At 43.2% G+C, this 15541-nt stretch overlaps 1 protein-coding gene across 1 annotated transcript in view; it reads left to right on the top strand.

Moving 5' to 3' along the window:
• Nucleotides 1-1235: 1235 nt before the first annotated feature.
• The window catches only part of ZNF704 (zinc finger protein 704), an 81106-nt gene continuing 66800 nt past the window's right edge, over nucleotides 1236-15541 (top strand). Inside the window, exon 1 of the mRNA XM_060775530.2 lies at nucleotides 1236-1790. Within this exon, the coding sequence (XP_060631513.2) occupies nucleotides 1506-1790 (285 nt within the window). The 5' untranslated portion in view covers nucleotides 1236-1505. The remainder of the gene's footprint in view (nucleotides 1791-15541) is intronic.

The following is a 15541-nucleotide window of genomic DNA, read 5'->3' on the forward strand; positions in this document are numbered from 1 at the left end:
TTTCCCCCAAACTCCATCTATGTTCCTATTTGGGCATATGGAATGTTCATGCCAAGTTTGGTCCAGATCCATCACTGTTTGAGTTCACAGTGCTCTCTGGATGCAGGCGAACTACAACTCCCAGACTCAAGGTCAATGCCCACCAAACCTTTCTAGTGTTTTCTATTGGTCATGGGAGTCCTGTGTGCTACATTTGATCCAATTCCATCATTGGTGGGGTTCAGAATGCTCTCTGATTGTAAGTAAACTATAAATCCCAGCAACTACAACTCCCAAATGACAAAATCAAAAAAAATTGAGTGAAGGACATACATTGGGTTATTAGGTATATGCTGTCCAAATTTGGTGTCAATTCGTCCAGTGGTTTTTGAGTTATGTTAATCCCACAAACTAACATTACATTTTTATTTATATAGATTATTATCATCATATGTTTTTGACTTTGTTGTGCCCTGACTCCAGCCATCAGTACAGGTTGGTAATAAATAATTTATCATGATGATGTATTGTTGAAGGCTTTCATGGCTGGAATCACTAGGTTCTTGTGGGTTTTTTCGGGCTATAGAGCCATGTTCTAGAGGCATTTCTCCTGACGTTTCGCCTGCATCTATGGCAAGCATCCTCAGAGGTAGTGAGGTCTGTTGGAATTAGGACAAAGGGTTTATTATATATCTGTGGAATGGCTGGGGTGAGGCAAGGAGCTCTTCCCTGCTGCAGTTAGGTGTGAATGTTTCAGCTGATCACCTTCATTAGCATTTGAAGGCTTGCCTGAGCCTGGGAAAATCTCTTGCTGGGAGGTGTTAATCTGTGCCTGGTTGTTTCCTCTCTGTTGTTTTGCAGTTGTAATTTTAGAGTTTTTTAATACTGGTAGCCAGATTTTGTTCATTTTCATGGTCTCTTCCTTTCTGTTGAAATTGTCCATGATGAAATTGTCATGATGATGTTCATATGTTTTTGACTTTATTGCACCCCGCCTCCAGACATCAGAAGAGGCAGGACATAAATACAATGTATTCTTGTTACTGTTGTGAGAGTTTGCTTGGCTGCTTCACGCCAGGTTCCGACTTGATTACCCGGCAGAGAAGGCGGCAGACCTGGTGAAGCCAGTCCCGATTGGGGTCAAAACTGCCTTCGTTCCCTAGTGTAAATGCGAAGAGGAGGAGGAGGAGGCGGAGCGGGGCGAGCTCCAGTCCGGGTTTTGAGCTGGAGAAGAGAGAGCGAGAGAGGCAGAGAGAGAGAGAGAGAGAGCGAGAGCCGCAAGGAGGAAAGGAAACAGCAGCAGCTCGCCGGAGCCCCTGCCTGCCTGGGTCCGCCCGCCAACAGCTGGGAAGGAAGGAAGGAAGGCAGGCAGGAGAGGAGAGAAGGCAGGCGGCTCTCCCGATGGCTGGGGCATCCTCCGGGCGCCCGGCCTCGGCCCGGCTGTGAGCCCCCGCCCGGCCGTCCTCCGCCCGCCCAGCCCAGCCCAGCCTTCCCCGCCCAGCCCAGCCTCTCCCGGGGCCCCGGCCATGCAAGCGCGGCGCCTGGCCAAGCGCTCCAGCCTCGGGAGCCGGCGCTTGACCATCTCCACCTCCTCTTCCTCCTCCTCCTCCTCGTCCTCGTCGTCGTCCCCGAAGCCGGAGCCTTGCTGCTGGAGGCCGACGCGGAGGGAAGGCGCCTCTGCGGCCGCCCTCGAGGAGGAAGAGGAGGAGGAGGACGCGGCGGCGGCGGCGGTGGTGGTGGACGCCGAGGAGGAGGACGAGGAGGAGGCCGCCGAGGGAGCCCACGCCGCCGGGCACAAGGGCAGCCTCAAGGTAAGGCTCTTCTGGCCGGACAGCCTTCAAGGGAAGCCAGGCTGTGGCGTCCTCAGGCGGCGCGGGAAAGCGGGACGGCGCCGGGGTCACGCGTTGGGCAGCAGGCGGCGTGGCGGAGGGAGGCGGGACGGCGCTCAGCCCTCCGCTTCTTCATCAGCATCATCATCATCATCATTATTCCTCTTTCCCCGCCAAGCCTTGGAGGCGATGAGATCATGCAGAGGGGAGGGGGCATCTGAGCATACCCAGAGTCCCCTTCCACCACTACCCGGTCTCTCCTCCCCATCTGTTTGGTCGAATGAGCATACTCAGAGTCCCCTTCCACCATGACCAGCTTGCTCCTCCCTGGGTGGGAGAATCAAGCATTCCCTTTTGGGAGGGGAAAGTCCTGGCTCTCTTTGGGAGCGTCTGCACTGTGAAATTAACCCGGTTTCACTCCTACTCTAACTGCCATGCTGGGGAACCTGCATAGTTATGAATGCAGCTTGGCACCATTCTAACTGCTAAGGTGCGCTGCTATGGAATCGGTGCATCTGCACTGTGGAATTAACGCACTTTGAGACCACTCTAACTGCTAGGGATTCCTGCTATTTTTATGAATGCAGTTTGGCACTATTATAACTGCCAAGGTACATCTGCACTGTAGAATTAACCCACTTTGGCACCACTCTAATTGCCATGGCTGAGTGCTATGGAATCCGCATTTTTGCATGAATGTAATTTGGCACCATTACAACTGCCAAAGCTCAATGCTATGGTGCATCTGCACTGTAGAATTAACACACTTCGACACCACTCTAACTGCCATGGTTGAGTCCTGTGGAACCTGCATTGTTATGAATGTGGTTTGGCACCATTGTAACTGCCAAGGCACATCTGCACTGTAGAATTAACACACTTTGACACCACTCTAACTGCCATGGTTCAGTGCTATGGAACCTGCATTGTTATGAATGCGGTTTGGCGCCATTATAACTGTCAAGGCGCAATGCTATGGAATTGATACATCTGCACTGAAGAATTAACACACTTTGACACCACTTTTACTGGCACGGCTCAGTGTTATGGAACCTGCATTGTTATGAATGCAGTTTGACACCATTGTAACTGCCAAGGTGCAATGCTATGGAATCAGTGCATCTGCACTGTAGAATTAACACACTTTGACAGCACTCTTAACTGCCATGGTTGAGTCGTGTGGAATCTGGTTCTGGCCCAACATACCTGTCCAAATGCATCTCCCCTTATGAACCATCTAGTACCTTAAGATTGTCTGGGGAGGCACAAGTACGTCTGGTGGGGACAAGAGACAGGGCCTTCTCAGCGGTGGCCCCTCGGCTATGGAATGCCCTCCCTGGGGATATTAGATCAGCCCCCTCTCTTTTAACATTTTGGAAAAAAGTCAAGAAGTGGCTTTTTGAGCAAGCGTTTGCAAACGCAGAGTAACTGACATAGGAATATGGAATGACTTGACGATAGGACTGGACGGTGTTTTTAATAAGGAGACACTAATGACTTACACTTTTATTGATGTTGTTATGGTTTTTATTATATGTTAATGTTTTTAATTGTATTTATGGTATTGTTGGCATTGAATTTTGCCCTGTAAACCACCCTGAGTTGCCTGTGGGCTGAGAAAGGTGGTATACAAATACAGTAAATAAACAAATAATCTGCATGTTTACACTACAGAGCAGGCATGGGCAAACTTCGGCCCTCCAGGTGTTTTGGAGTCCAACTCCCACAATTCCTAACAGCCAGTAGTCCCTAGGAATTGTGGGAGTTGGAGTCCAAAATACCTGGAGGACCCGTTGGCCTATGCATGCTCTAGAATGAATGCACTTTGGCACCATTATAACTGTGATGTTTAATGATACAGAATCGGCGCATTTACACTGTAGAATTAATGCACTTTGACACCACTGTAACTGCCATGGCTCAGTGCTATGGGATCCTGAAAGTTGTAGCTTTGCATCGTCTTTAGCCCCCTCTGCCAAAGGGCTCAGTTGCCTCACCAAACTACAAATCCCCTGGATAGCTCTGAGCCCTGGCAGGGAATGTGGTGTCAAACTACAGTGTAGATCAGGTATGAGCAAACTTCAGCCCTCCAGGTGTTTTGGACTCCAACTCCCACAATTCCTAACAGCCTACTGGCTGTTAGGATTTGTGAGAGTTGGAATCCAAAGGACCTGGAGGGCTCAAGTTTTCCCATGCCTGTTGTAGATACACCCAAAATAACAAAAGGCATCACGTGTAGCTTTCTTTCCCCTTTCTGAATAGAAACGTGGCTCCTGTTTTTCTTTCTCTTCAAATGCACATTGAAGTGGGTCAAAAGAAGGGGGTGCAAGGGTTTTGTTTTGTTTTTTGAGGCTCTGGTTGAGTTGACATTTGTCATATTTCATCTCCCGGCTCAAGCAGATTTTTTTAATCTTTATGGTGTGTAAATAAAGATGGCTGTTGTTGACAGTTTTAAAGACTCCCAGGTCCCTTTCCGGGGCTGAGAATCAGAGAAGTTTGGCTCTGTTTGGCTGGTGGGGGCATCTGGGGAAAAAGAGGGGCTTGAGCGGACCACAGAGGGCAAGGCTGGCATGGCCAGGACATGCCGCCCCCGAAAAGCTTGGAAAGACATGTGTTTGAACTGCGGGTCAGAGAGAAGAATGGCAAAGCGTTCTGGAGCTGCAAGGAGGGAAGAAGGGGAGGCATGGAAATGACATCAGCCAGCCACCAGAATAGGAAGCCTCACACTGCAGTCGGAAAACACCTCTCCATTGAGTTTATTAGGTACCTGGACTCCCAGGTCTGTTTGTAGGTACGCTTTGTCACCTCTGGATGTGCTGCACCACAATTCACATTGTTCCCACCCAGCTGGCATTCATGGCAAATAGGGATGATGGGGGTCATTGTCCAACTCATCTGGGAAGTCTCTGTGTTGAAATATTTGGAGGGTGTGTTGTCGAAGGCTTTCATGGCCGAAATCACTGGGTTGTTGTGAGTTTTCCAGGCTGTATGGCCATGTTCCAGAAGCATTCTCTCCTGACGTTTCACCCACATCTATGGCAGGTAACCTCAGAGGTTGAGGGGTCTGTTGGAAGCTAGGCAAGTGGGGTTTATTTATCTGTGGAATGTCCAGGGTGGGAAAAAGAAGTCTTCTTTGTTTGCGGCAAGTGTGAATGTGGCAATTGGTCAGCTTGATTAGGATTGAATAGCCTTGGAGTTGGAGGGTGAATTGGAGTATGTTAGTGTGTAAGCTTTGCACTCTCTAGATATGCTGGTCTACAGTTCCTATCACTCCCACCCAGCTAGTATGATCAATAGGAATGATAGGGGTTGTAGGCCAGCTCACCTGAAAGGCACCAACTTTGAGAAAGCTGTGTATTGGATCACATTTATTATTATTATTATTATTATTATTATTATTATTATTATTATTATGTTGTTGTTGTTTTGTCGTTGTCGTTGTTGTTGTTTATGTTTATTGTGCTTACTTATACCCCACTTTTCTCTCCAGAAGAAGATAAATATTTGGAGGATGAATCTGGGTATCTCTGTGTGTAAGGCTTTTCCTACTGTGCCCTCTAGATGTATAACACTACAATTCCCATCACTCCCACCCAGCCAGTATATTCAATAGATATGATAGGAGGTTGTAGTCCAATTCACCTGGAAGGCACCGACTTGGGTAGGCTGTGTATTGAACTGCATTTGTGATATTTGAACAGTGAAGCCCCTTCCACACAGCTGAATAAAATCCCACATTATTTGCTTTGAACTGGAATATATGGCAGCATGGACTCAGATAACCCAGTTCAATGTAGATATTGTGAGATTTTCTGCCTTGATAATCTGGGTTATTTGGCTGTGTGGATGCGTCCTGAATTAGAGGTTTTTGATCTAAATAAACATCATAAAGCAGGTGAAGCAGTAAGGTACGGGATTGGCACTGGGGATTGATTGATTGTTTACTATTTTTATTTCAATATAGGGGGTCAACATTTCAATATAGGGGGTCAACACTGGGGTGAACATTGCTGGAAGAAACATTAACAACCTCAGATATGCAGATGACACCACTCTGATGGCCGAAAGCGAGGAGGAGCTGAGGAGCCTTCTAATCAAGGTGAAAGAAGAAAGCGCAAAAGCCGGGTTGCAGCTAAACGTCAAAAAAACCAAGATTATGGCAACAAGAATGATTGACAACTGGAAAATAGAGGGAGAAACCGTGGAGGCCGTGACAGACTTTGTATTTCTAGGCGCAAAGATTACTGCCGATGCAGACTGTAGCCAGGAAATCAGAAGACGCTTACTTCTTGGGAGGAGAGCAATGTCCAGTCTCGATAAAATAGTGAAGAGTAGAGACATCAGACTGGCAACCAAGATCCGCCTAGTCAAAGCCATGGTATTCCCTGTAGTAACCTACGGGTGCGAGAGCTGGACCTTAGGGAAGGCTGAGCGAAGGAAGATCGATGCTTTTGAGCTGTGGTGCTGGAGGAAAGTGCTGAGAGTGCCTTGGACTGCGAGAAGATCCAACCAGTCCATCCTCCAGGAAATAAAGCCCGACTGCTCACTGGAGGGAAAGATACTAGAGACAAAGTTGAAGTACTTTGGCCACATCATGAGGAGACAGGAAAGCCTAGAGAAGACAATTATGCTGGGGAAAGTGGAAGGCAAAAGGAAGAGGGGCCGACCAAGGGCAAGATGGATGGATGGCATCCTTGAAGTGACTGGACTGACCTTGAGGGAGCTGGGGGTGGTAACGGCCGACAGGGAGCTCTGGCGTAGGCTGGTCCATGAGGTCACGAAGAGTCGGAGACGACTGAACGTATGAACAACATAGGGGGTCAAGGTGGTGAACAATAAATATGGCTCAATGCAAATAAAGCAATATACATGCATTAAAATAATATATAGCAATTAAACCCTTTGTGTCATTAAACAGATATACAGATGAAAACCTTCCTTCCATCCCAATTGACATCCCCTTTTCCTTCCATCCCCTTTCCACACTGCCATCCCCTTTTCCTTTTGTGTCCTGCCTGAATTGGATTGTAAGCCTGAAGGCAGGGAATGCATTTGTTGATCTTTTAATTGTAAAGTGTCATGATACAAATGCATTATTAAGGTAAAGATAAAGATTTTCCCCTGACATTAAGTCTAGTCGTGTCCAACTCTGGGGAGTGATGCTCATCTCCATTTCTAAGTTGAAGAGCTGGTGTTGTCTGTAGACACCTCCAAGGTCATGTAGCCAGCATGACTGCATGGAGTGCCGTTACCTTCCCACCAGAGTGGTACCAATTGATCTATTCACATTTGCATGTTTTTGAATAGCTAGGTAGGCAGAAGCTGGACCTAACAGCGGAAGTTCACTCCACTCCCCAGATTTGAACCGCTGACCTCTCGATAAGCAAGTTCATCACCTCAGCAATTCAACCAGCTGTGCCAACAGGGGCTCCGTATTATTATGATTATTTTTTTTGTTGTGTCAGGAGTGACTCTTGGTGTGAGAGAATTGGCTGTCTGCAAGGACGTTGCCCAGGGGATGCCTGGATGTTTTTGATGTTTTTATCATCCTTGTGGGAGGCTTCTCTCATGTCCCCGCATGAGGAGCTGGAGCGGTTCCCAAGTCCTAGAAGCACCTTAGCATAACCGATGTTACTGCACACCGCACTTTTTATTCCATGTTCCTCCAGCCATCTCAGCTTTTTAACCTCTGTACCCCACTGCACCGGCCAAACCAGTTTTAATTGTGTCCAGAGGTAGTTATTGTTATTTTGCTTGATTGTTTTGATTTGCTTTGCTTATTATTGTGTTATGTTTTATTGTATTGTGTTTTGAGGCTCTGGCCTGTGTAAGCCGCATCGAGTCCTGCGGGAGATGCTAGCGGGGTACAAATAAAGTTAATAATAATAATAATAATAATAATAATAATAATAATAGAGGGAGCTCATCCGCCTCTCCCCGGATTCGAACCGCGACCTGTCGGTCTTCAGTCCTGCCAGCACAGGGGTTTAACCCACTGCGCCACCGGCGGCTCCATTATTATGATGAATATTATTTTAACCAGGAGTAAATGTGATATAAAATACTTCAAGGGAATACATAGGAATATCGGTGTTACACTCATTCCAGTGAATGACTTGCTTCTGTGAAAGCCACTCTCATCATGGGATTGCCCTTGAACAATATCGAAAAAATTCATGTGATCCAAAATATCACAATGAGAAACATGTTTGTGGTTGACCAGACAAAGAATGTAACTTTGGTAGCGTTTCATCTTCATTGTCCGTTGCTTGACTTTAAAAAGCAAATCCAGATGTAGCACTTGTGGTTTTTTAATAGCATTTTCCTCCTATACATTTCATTCCTGTTCCATATGCTGGCATAACAGAAGCCATTGTCCATCGTGGGCCTCCATGTTCTAGAGTGCTTTTCTAGTCCAAGCAAGCCTGTCTGTCTTGACCACTATTTAAATTTACTGTTTATTGGAAATGTGTGTGTTTTAAAAGCTTTGAAAGTAGCTTGTCTGCTGTTTACATCCCCGCCGCCGCACCCAACGGCTGATTTTTGTATAGCTGTCATGTGAATGCAACTATTTGTGGGGAGTGTTGTTATTTTCAATACTTTTGTTATCATTTTATATTACAGGAAGTCCCCAAGTTGCAAACATCTGACTTACAAATGACTCATTGTTAAGACCAGGGTTCAGACAACAAGAAGTGAGAGAAATGTACCCCTCGAAAATAAAATTCCCTCTTGAAAGAGTTATCATGGGGAAAGATGTCTCCACTGAAGCTTTATCATCAATCCTTGTTTCTACAACAATCCAAATTTTTCAAAATCCAGTTATCACAAGGACAGAAAGGGAGGCTAAATCTTCTGAACAGGGGCACAGACAGCAAAACAAACGCCATGGGGATGTTATGCCTTCCCTATGCTATCTAAACATATTTTATATATGGGTGTGTGTGTGTGTGTGGCTGAAGTTACACTTAAAAATGTACTTGTTCTGACTTACAAGCAAATTCAATTTAAAAACAAACCTACTGAACCTATCTTGTTCATAACTTGGGGACTGCCTGCACTTAAAATGCTGTGATACAGTGGACCCTTGGTTACCACTGCTGTTTGGTTCCAGGACCTCCAGTGGATACCTCCAGTGGATTCCTGCCTGGGAAAATCCTTTGTTGGGAGGTGATTAGCTGGCCTTGATTGTTTCTTGTCTGGAATTCCCCTGTTTTTGGATGTTGCTCTTTATTTACTGTCCTGATTTTAGAGTTTTTTTTAATACTGGTAGCCAGATTTTGTTCATGTTCAAGGTTTCCTCCTTTCTCTTGTCCACATGCTTGTGGATTTCAATGGCTTCTCTCTCTAGTCTGACGTGGTGGTTGTTAGAGTGGTCCAGCATTTCTGTGTTCTCAAATAATATGCTGTGTCCAGGTTGGTTCATCAATTGCTCTGGAATTTATTTCATTAATTTCATTAATTTATAAGCAGAAAAAAGCTATTGATGGTCTTACTATCCCATAAAAGTTCTGTTTTGTTAGAAACTGCTCACAGTGAAAAGTCAATGTAAAGTCCTTTACATTAAATATATGGTATATTCATCTTATCAAAAGGCATACTGAATGGTTAAGCATGTGAGGCATTTGGATCACAGAGATGATTTGTCTTTCTGTTTAGAAACTTTGGGTATAATATATTTGACTAAAGTAATGTGACTTCCTCTTGTTTTGTAACTGCAAACCGTATCGTAGGGCATGTGATGTTAATTTTGACTCTCTTGGGGAGATGCTTTGTGCATTTTTCTAAAAGATAGAGATTTTTTTCCCTGGCAGCAGAGTTTCTTAAGCAGGATACAGTATATTTATGAATGCAACTTTTGCATTGTTAACATTTTGGCCTGAAAAAAATGCTTGCTCTAGGGGTTTTAAGACCTAATTTGTAAATGTCACACAGTGCATTGATAGGGAAGTGAATAATCATATTTTAAAAATCAAGAAAAAGTACTTTATATTTTGAGTAGTGGTATAACACACCATTAGAAAGATGAGGAATGAACTGTGTCAACAGACCAAAACTTCCACCCCGACTGGGACTGCCTTCCACTTGGAAACCAATGTCCACACTGTGGGAGAATATGTGGAGCAAGAATAGGGCTCCACAGTCGCCTACAGAGCCATCACTAAGACTTCACTTGGAGGACACTCGAGCTATGAGGGATCGCCTAAGTAAGCAATCCCTTCTTTTCCAAATTTGTAGCTGGTAACAATGTCTAAGTGAGTCTTGTTTGAATAATAATAAGTCTTGTTTGAATAATAACAACAACGACAACGACAACAACAACTTTATTTTTGTACCCTGCTTCCATCTCCCAGAAGGGACTCAGGACGGCTTACATGGGGCTAAACCCGATCAACACAGTTAAAATGTAACATATTAAAATGCAAACAACAAAAAACAAAAAACAAAATAAAGCAACAACATTATAACAATATATAAACAGGCATCAAAACCAACAACCAATAATAAATTCAGTTTATCATCATAGGTGGGCAGACTGGTGCAACAATAATGTAAAGGATAGGCTAGTAAGTAAAGTGCATAGGTCATATGGCAGCAATAAGGATTAGAGCAATAGTAAAGTGCAATGCCACGATTTTGGGTCCTAGCTGGGGCCAACTATCTATGGAATTGTCTATTAAAAATTATACAAATGATTGGATTTTATTTTAAAGGAGAGGGTTTCTTTTAATTTAGCCAATTATTGTTTTAATAGGACTGGACCTTGTCCAGCTCCCTGTTGCTAGTAGTCGAGGTGCATGGTTAAGTTGCTTTTAGAGTTACAGGAAGAGTTTTATGGGTGCTAGTAAAAGCTCTGAAGAAGATCTTGCAGGCTAAGCATTCCTGTAAGTCTCCTTTTATGAGTCTTTTCAGTGTTTATTAAAGGGCTTTGTTCATTATCTCTGAGCCAGAATTCTCCCCCTTCCTCAAGTCCCATTATCTGCAACTGACTTTCTGATATTTCTGCATAGAGATCTCACTGCCATCTTGAACTCAGTAATATCAGGCCTAAACTGTATCTCTGAAGTTTTCTTCTCGATCCCTTGTATTCTATTATTCAAACACGTACATTATGTTATGATTCCTTTCCCCTTCTACATGTTCATTTTTACCACAAAGACTGACCACACCCCAGAAAATAAGTCAAGTCTTTCTTTTCAGCCTCTTGAGTTTATGCTATTTTCTGCTATTATCCCGTATAGTTAGAGTGTAAGTGAGAAGCAGTGTGGTTCATGGGCTTCTAATATACTGCATATTTCACAACACTATTAGCAAAATAATTAATTTCCTCACTATCATGCTCAGTCATGCCTTGATCTTGGTGAAAGCCCCTCTACCCATGTTTCAACTGCAGTGCTTTGGCCTCTGAAGGAAAGAAAAGCAGCAGATAATCTCCTCTCCCCCACTATTAGTTTTTATTAGTATATCATAGATTGTACTCTAGGTGCCCCAGCTTCTGCCAACTTAGCAGTTTGGAAACATGCAAATGTGAGTAGATCAATAGGGACTGCTCCAGCGGGAAGTTAATGGCACTCCATGTAGTCATGCCGGCCACATGACCTTGGAGGTGTCCAAGGACAACACTGGCTCTTCGGCTTAGAAATGGAGATGAGCACCAACCCCCATAGTCAGACACAGCTAGACTTAATGTCAGGGGAAAACCTTTATCTTTACTTTACACTGTAGAACTAATGAAGTTTGACACCATTTTAACTCGCCTTGCTCCATACTGGTGAGTTATCAGAATTGTAGTTTTACAAGATCTTCAATGTTCTCTATCAAAGAATACTGGTGCCTCACCAAACTACAGATGCCATTATTGCATATAATTGAATCATGGCAGTTCAAGTGGCGTCACACTGTTTTAAGTCTACAGTGTAGATGAACCCTTGGTGATTTATAAGCCACCCAAGGAAACCTTTTGACTGACGGAAGGCATATAAGTACTGTAAATAAATGGACGAATAGATAAATAGCATTTCCAAAAATGGAACCCCTTAACAAGGAATATGCTGCCTTGAGTCCCCATGAGGAGAAAGGCGGGGTATGTATAAATAAATAAATAAATAAATAAATAAATAAATAAATATTTTAACAAGGCAGCTTTCTGCCAGAGAATAGGTTTCAGATTAATGTCTGCATAATTGTTGAATGACTGTAGTCTCCAACAAGGATCTGTGGAGAAGAGCTGATAAGCGGAGGCTAGGCAGAGTAGGCTGTAGCTAAGCAAATATATTTTATCTGTGCCATTCCACCTTGCCACTAGGACTGGGCAATTCTTTTGAGCTTGATTTTCCCCAAGAGCTAAGTCCATTCCAATCTGATTCTGAATTGGGTGGGTGAGTGTAGCTGTCCACATTACAATTTGTATTCATATTTATCCGCTTCTGCTTTTAAAAGTGCTTTCTCTCTCTGTGTTACAATACTATATATTTGGAAATTTAAAATATTTTTTCAATGAATAAAACATGAAAAAAGACCGATACTCTCTTTGTGTTTTAGGAAATGTATCCATCATTTGGAGGGGGCTTGTGAACTACAGCGCATATGGATTTTGATAGCAAACTGTAGCGTTTAGATTCAAGAAGTGCAACATTTGTAAATTTTCATTGAATTCTGAGTTGAATGATTTTCTCACATTTCTTCTTGAAAGCAGTCTGTAGGGCCACAACTAGCACTCAGAAATAAAATTGTTTCACTTTTCACTCTGGAGTCTCCATCTAGAAGAGTCACACTAAGAGAAAGTAAAACATTAGGTAGCATCTGTTCTTTCCTACGCTCCAGATTTCTTTTTACCCATTCCTTTCCCTCAATCTTTATAAAATGCAAGCTGGTACATATAATTTGTGGTCTGCATAAAAACTCCTTTCTGACATACTGCAGCACAGAAATATTGATATATGATATACAGTTCGGTAAAGTATGGCATTATGGTAGAGTTGGCCCCCATTTTGCAGTAATCTCATAAATATTCTTGAATATTCAAAAAGAGATCTCCTTCTTTCTGTCTTCTTAAACTGAATCTTCAAAGAGGAGGTAACTATTATAAATTTCCTATAATTCAAACCATAGCTGATGTCCAGGCAACGGTTTTGCTATGTGTGTGAAGGGATTTTATTTTGAATCATGAACAGTGGCTGTTTCCAGCAGATGGTAGCATTATTGGAATTGCACATTTGGGACTGTTAGGCATGTGGTAGTGCATTCAAGAACAGAGTGGCATGTGATTATGTATTGCCTTTGTGCATTGCATATGGCAGGTCTGTAGTAGGTTGACAGCTATGTGTGTTGAACACTGATCTACCTACTTTTTGCCGAGTTGGTATTCAGTGGAGAGGTTGTGGACCATAACTCCTTCAGCTAAAGTAATGCAGGATCTTGACCCCCAAGTTTTCCTCAGCTCGTGTTTTGCTTGTGGGCTTCTCATATGTATCTTGTTGAATATACAGTGTTCCTTCACTTATCGTGGCAGTTACGTTCCCGGAACACCCGCGATAAATAAAAATCCGCAAAGTAGGGATGCCTTAATAATTGTAATATTTATACATTATTTTAGCATATGTATAAGAAGTGTGCATGTACAGTCTAGCTCTCGTGCTTCCTTACCCATCTCCAGAGCCCCGCCACGCTTCAGGCCACCACTCTGCCGGGGTCAGTGGAGCCAGGGAGGTAGGCCTGGATGTTGTTGGGGTGGTATCCCTGCCTGGAACGAGGAGGAGGACAAAGCACATCTGCTCGTAGCCCGAGCCACTGACGGAATGAGCAAAAAAAGCAACAAGATGTGAGGGGCTGTACACTAGCCTCCCTTTCTGAGGACCGTTGTAATGTAAATATTTTATATTAATATTTATAAAAAATGCGCGAAACAGCAAGTCCACATAAAGTGACCCATGAAGTAGTGAAGGAACAGTTTAGTGTGAGTGGAATACTGGACTACATACTTCTTGTATCTGGGACCCCATTTACCCATACTATAAAATCCAGAATGAAATGGATTATGAAAGGGTTGTGTGTGACTAGAAAATGCATGCCCCTTAATGCACTTCAACAAGTATCCACATGGAAAACACATGGTAAAAAAAAGTCAGGAAAAAGTGAAATTGGTGGGAAAATGCGTTTCATCCGATCAGTGTATGGACACTGCAAAGCAGAAATTCAGGAGGAACATGCACAGTGCTCATGTAAACAGTGCCACATTTGTAAATTTCAGATAAATGAACCAGATATGGTGTCCTCAGGAAGGTAAACAAACACCTTCTCCTTACCTCCCTGAGAAGAAATCATTTTCCCCTTTCTGTTTTTGATTTGGAAGATGAGCTCCACTGATGCTTCTCACCTGATGTGCTGATGATCCCAACGGGATCAAAAAAAATGTTCTGTTGGATCAGTTTGGCACAAGGTAAGCCTTGCAGATACAGGAGCCTTTTCTCATTTCCTGGGGGGGGGGGGGGGGGGGGCAATACTCTTGAGTACAACTGGATTTCTTTAATCCACATTCTGATCTGGATTATGTGGTGGTGTGTAAGCAGCCTGACACAACAGGGATCTTCTTATAGTTTTTAACATACTCCTTCTCTTTTCACCAACTATGCTGGCCTTCACAGCGCCAACACAAATGTGCATCTGGAACTCTTTTTTACTTTCTTTCTTTCTTGCTTGCTTGCTTGCTTGCTTTACATTTGAAAATCTACCTAATCATGAAGTCAGACAGTCTAAACTCTCCTACACCTCTAAATAATTCCACATTTTATTTATTGCCCACCTGTGGGCTGGTTATTTCTGGTTTCCATCAAGTTCTTGTTCTATTTTTTTTTAAAGATCAATTTATTCACTGCATCGAATCCTTCCATGACTGCACCTTAATCATACACTCGTGGGCATGCACACACACAGATGCACACAGAAACCGATAGAGAGATCCTAAAGGGAACATCTGATTGTAGTTTTGGACTGTAATTGGTTCCCAATCTCTGGTCAAGAGGCCTATCAATATTTGTCTTTGAAAATTTATTTATTTAATTTCTCCCCAAACTTCGTGGTAAATCTTGGATGCAAGGTGACTCATAGCAAAATGTCTTTTAAAGATGCAAATATAAACCATGGTATTTTATACTATTAAAACAAATATGAAAATACAGCGAGATAAAAGGCAATTCGAAAGGCGCATCAGTAAAATAAGGATGGCACTTACTGCTATATATTCAGCAAGCATTTAGTTTCTAGAAGTAATTTTTTTAAAGTGGTCTTTGCTTATACAAAAGGACAACAAAGGATGTGGCCAGTTAGACTAACCTGCCTTAGAAGTAAGGACCCCTTCCATCAAACACACTTTGACAGAGGATAGGTCTAAGAGAAGTGCTTCTCCTAGAGATCTTAAAATCAGGCAGAGATCTGTCAAGAGTGCTGCTTCGCTTTATAGGTCACAATCACACAGAGAAATAGATTGGTGGTTACGGGATCATTTGCTACAAGGGAGATTCCTTACGTTTCACCATCAAAGTTGCTATGTATAGTTTAAAGTAGCGTAGTGCAGGCTTAGATTTATGAACACAGGGATAACTGAGGCTGAACCTACACTGCCATACAATGAAGTTTGGAACTGCATTATATGATCAGTGTAGACCAGTGTTTCTCAACCTTCCTAATCCTTAATATAGTTCCTCATGTTGTTGTTATCCCCAAACATAAAATTA

The sequence above is a fragment of the Anolis sagrei genome, chromosome 4 (genome assembly GCF_037176765.1).
Source record: "Anolis sagrei isolate rAnoSag1 chromosome 4, rAnoSag1.mat, whole genome shotgun sequence".
NCBI lineage: Eukaryota > Metazoa > Chordata > Lepidosauria > Squamata > Dactyloidae > Anolis > Anolis sagrei.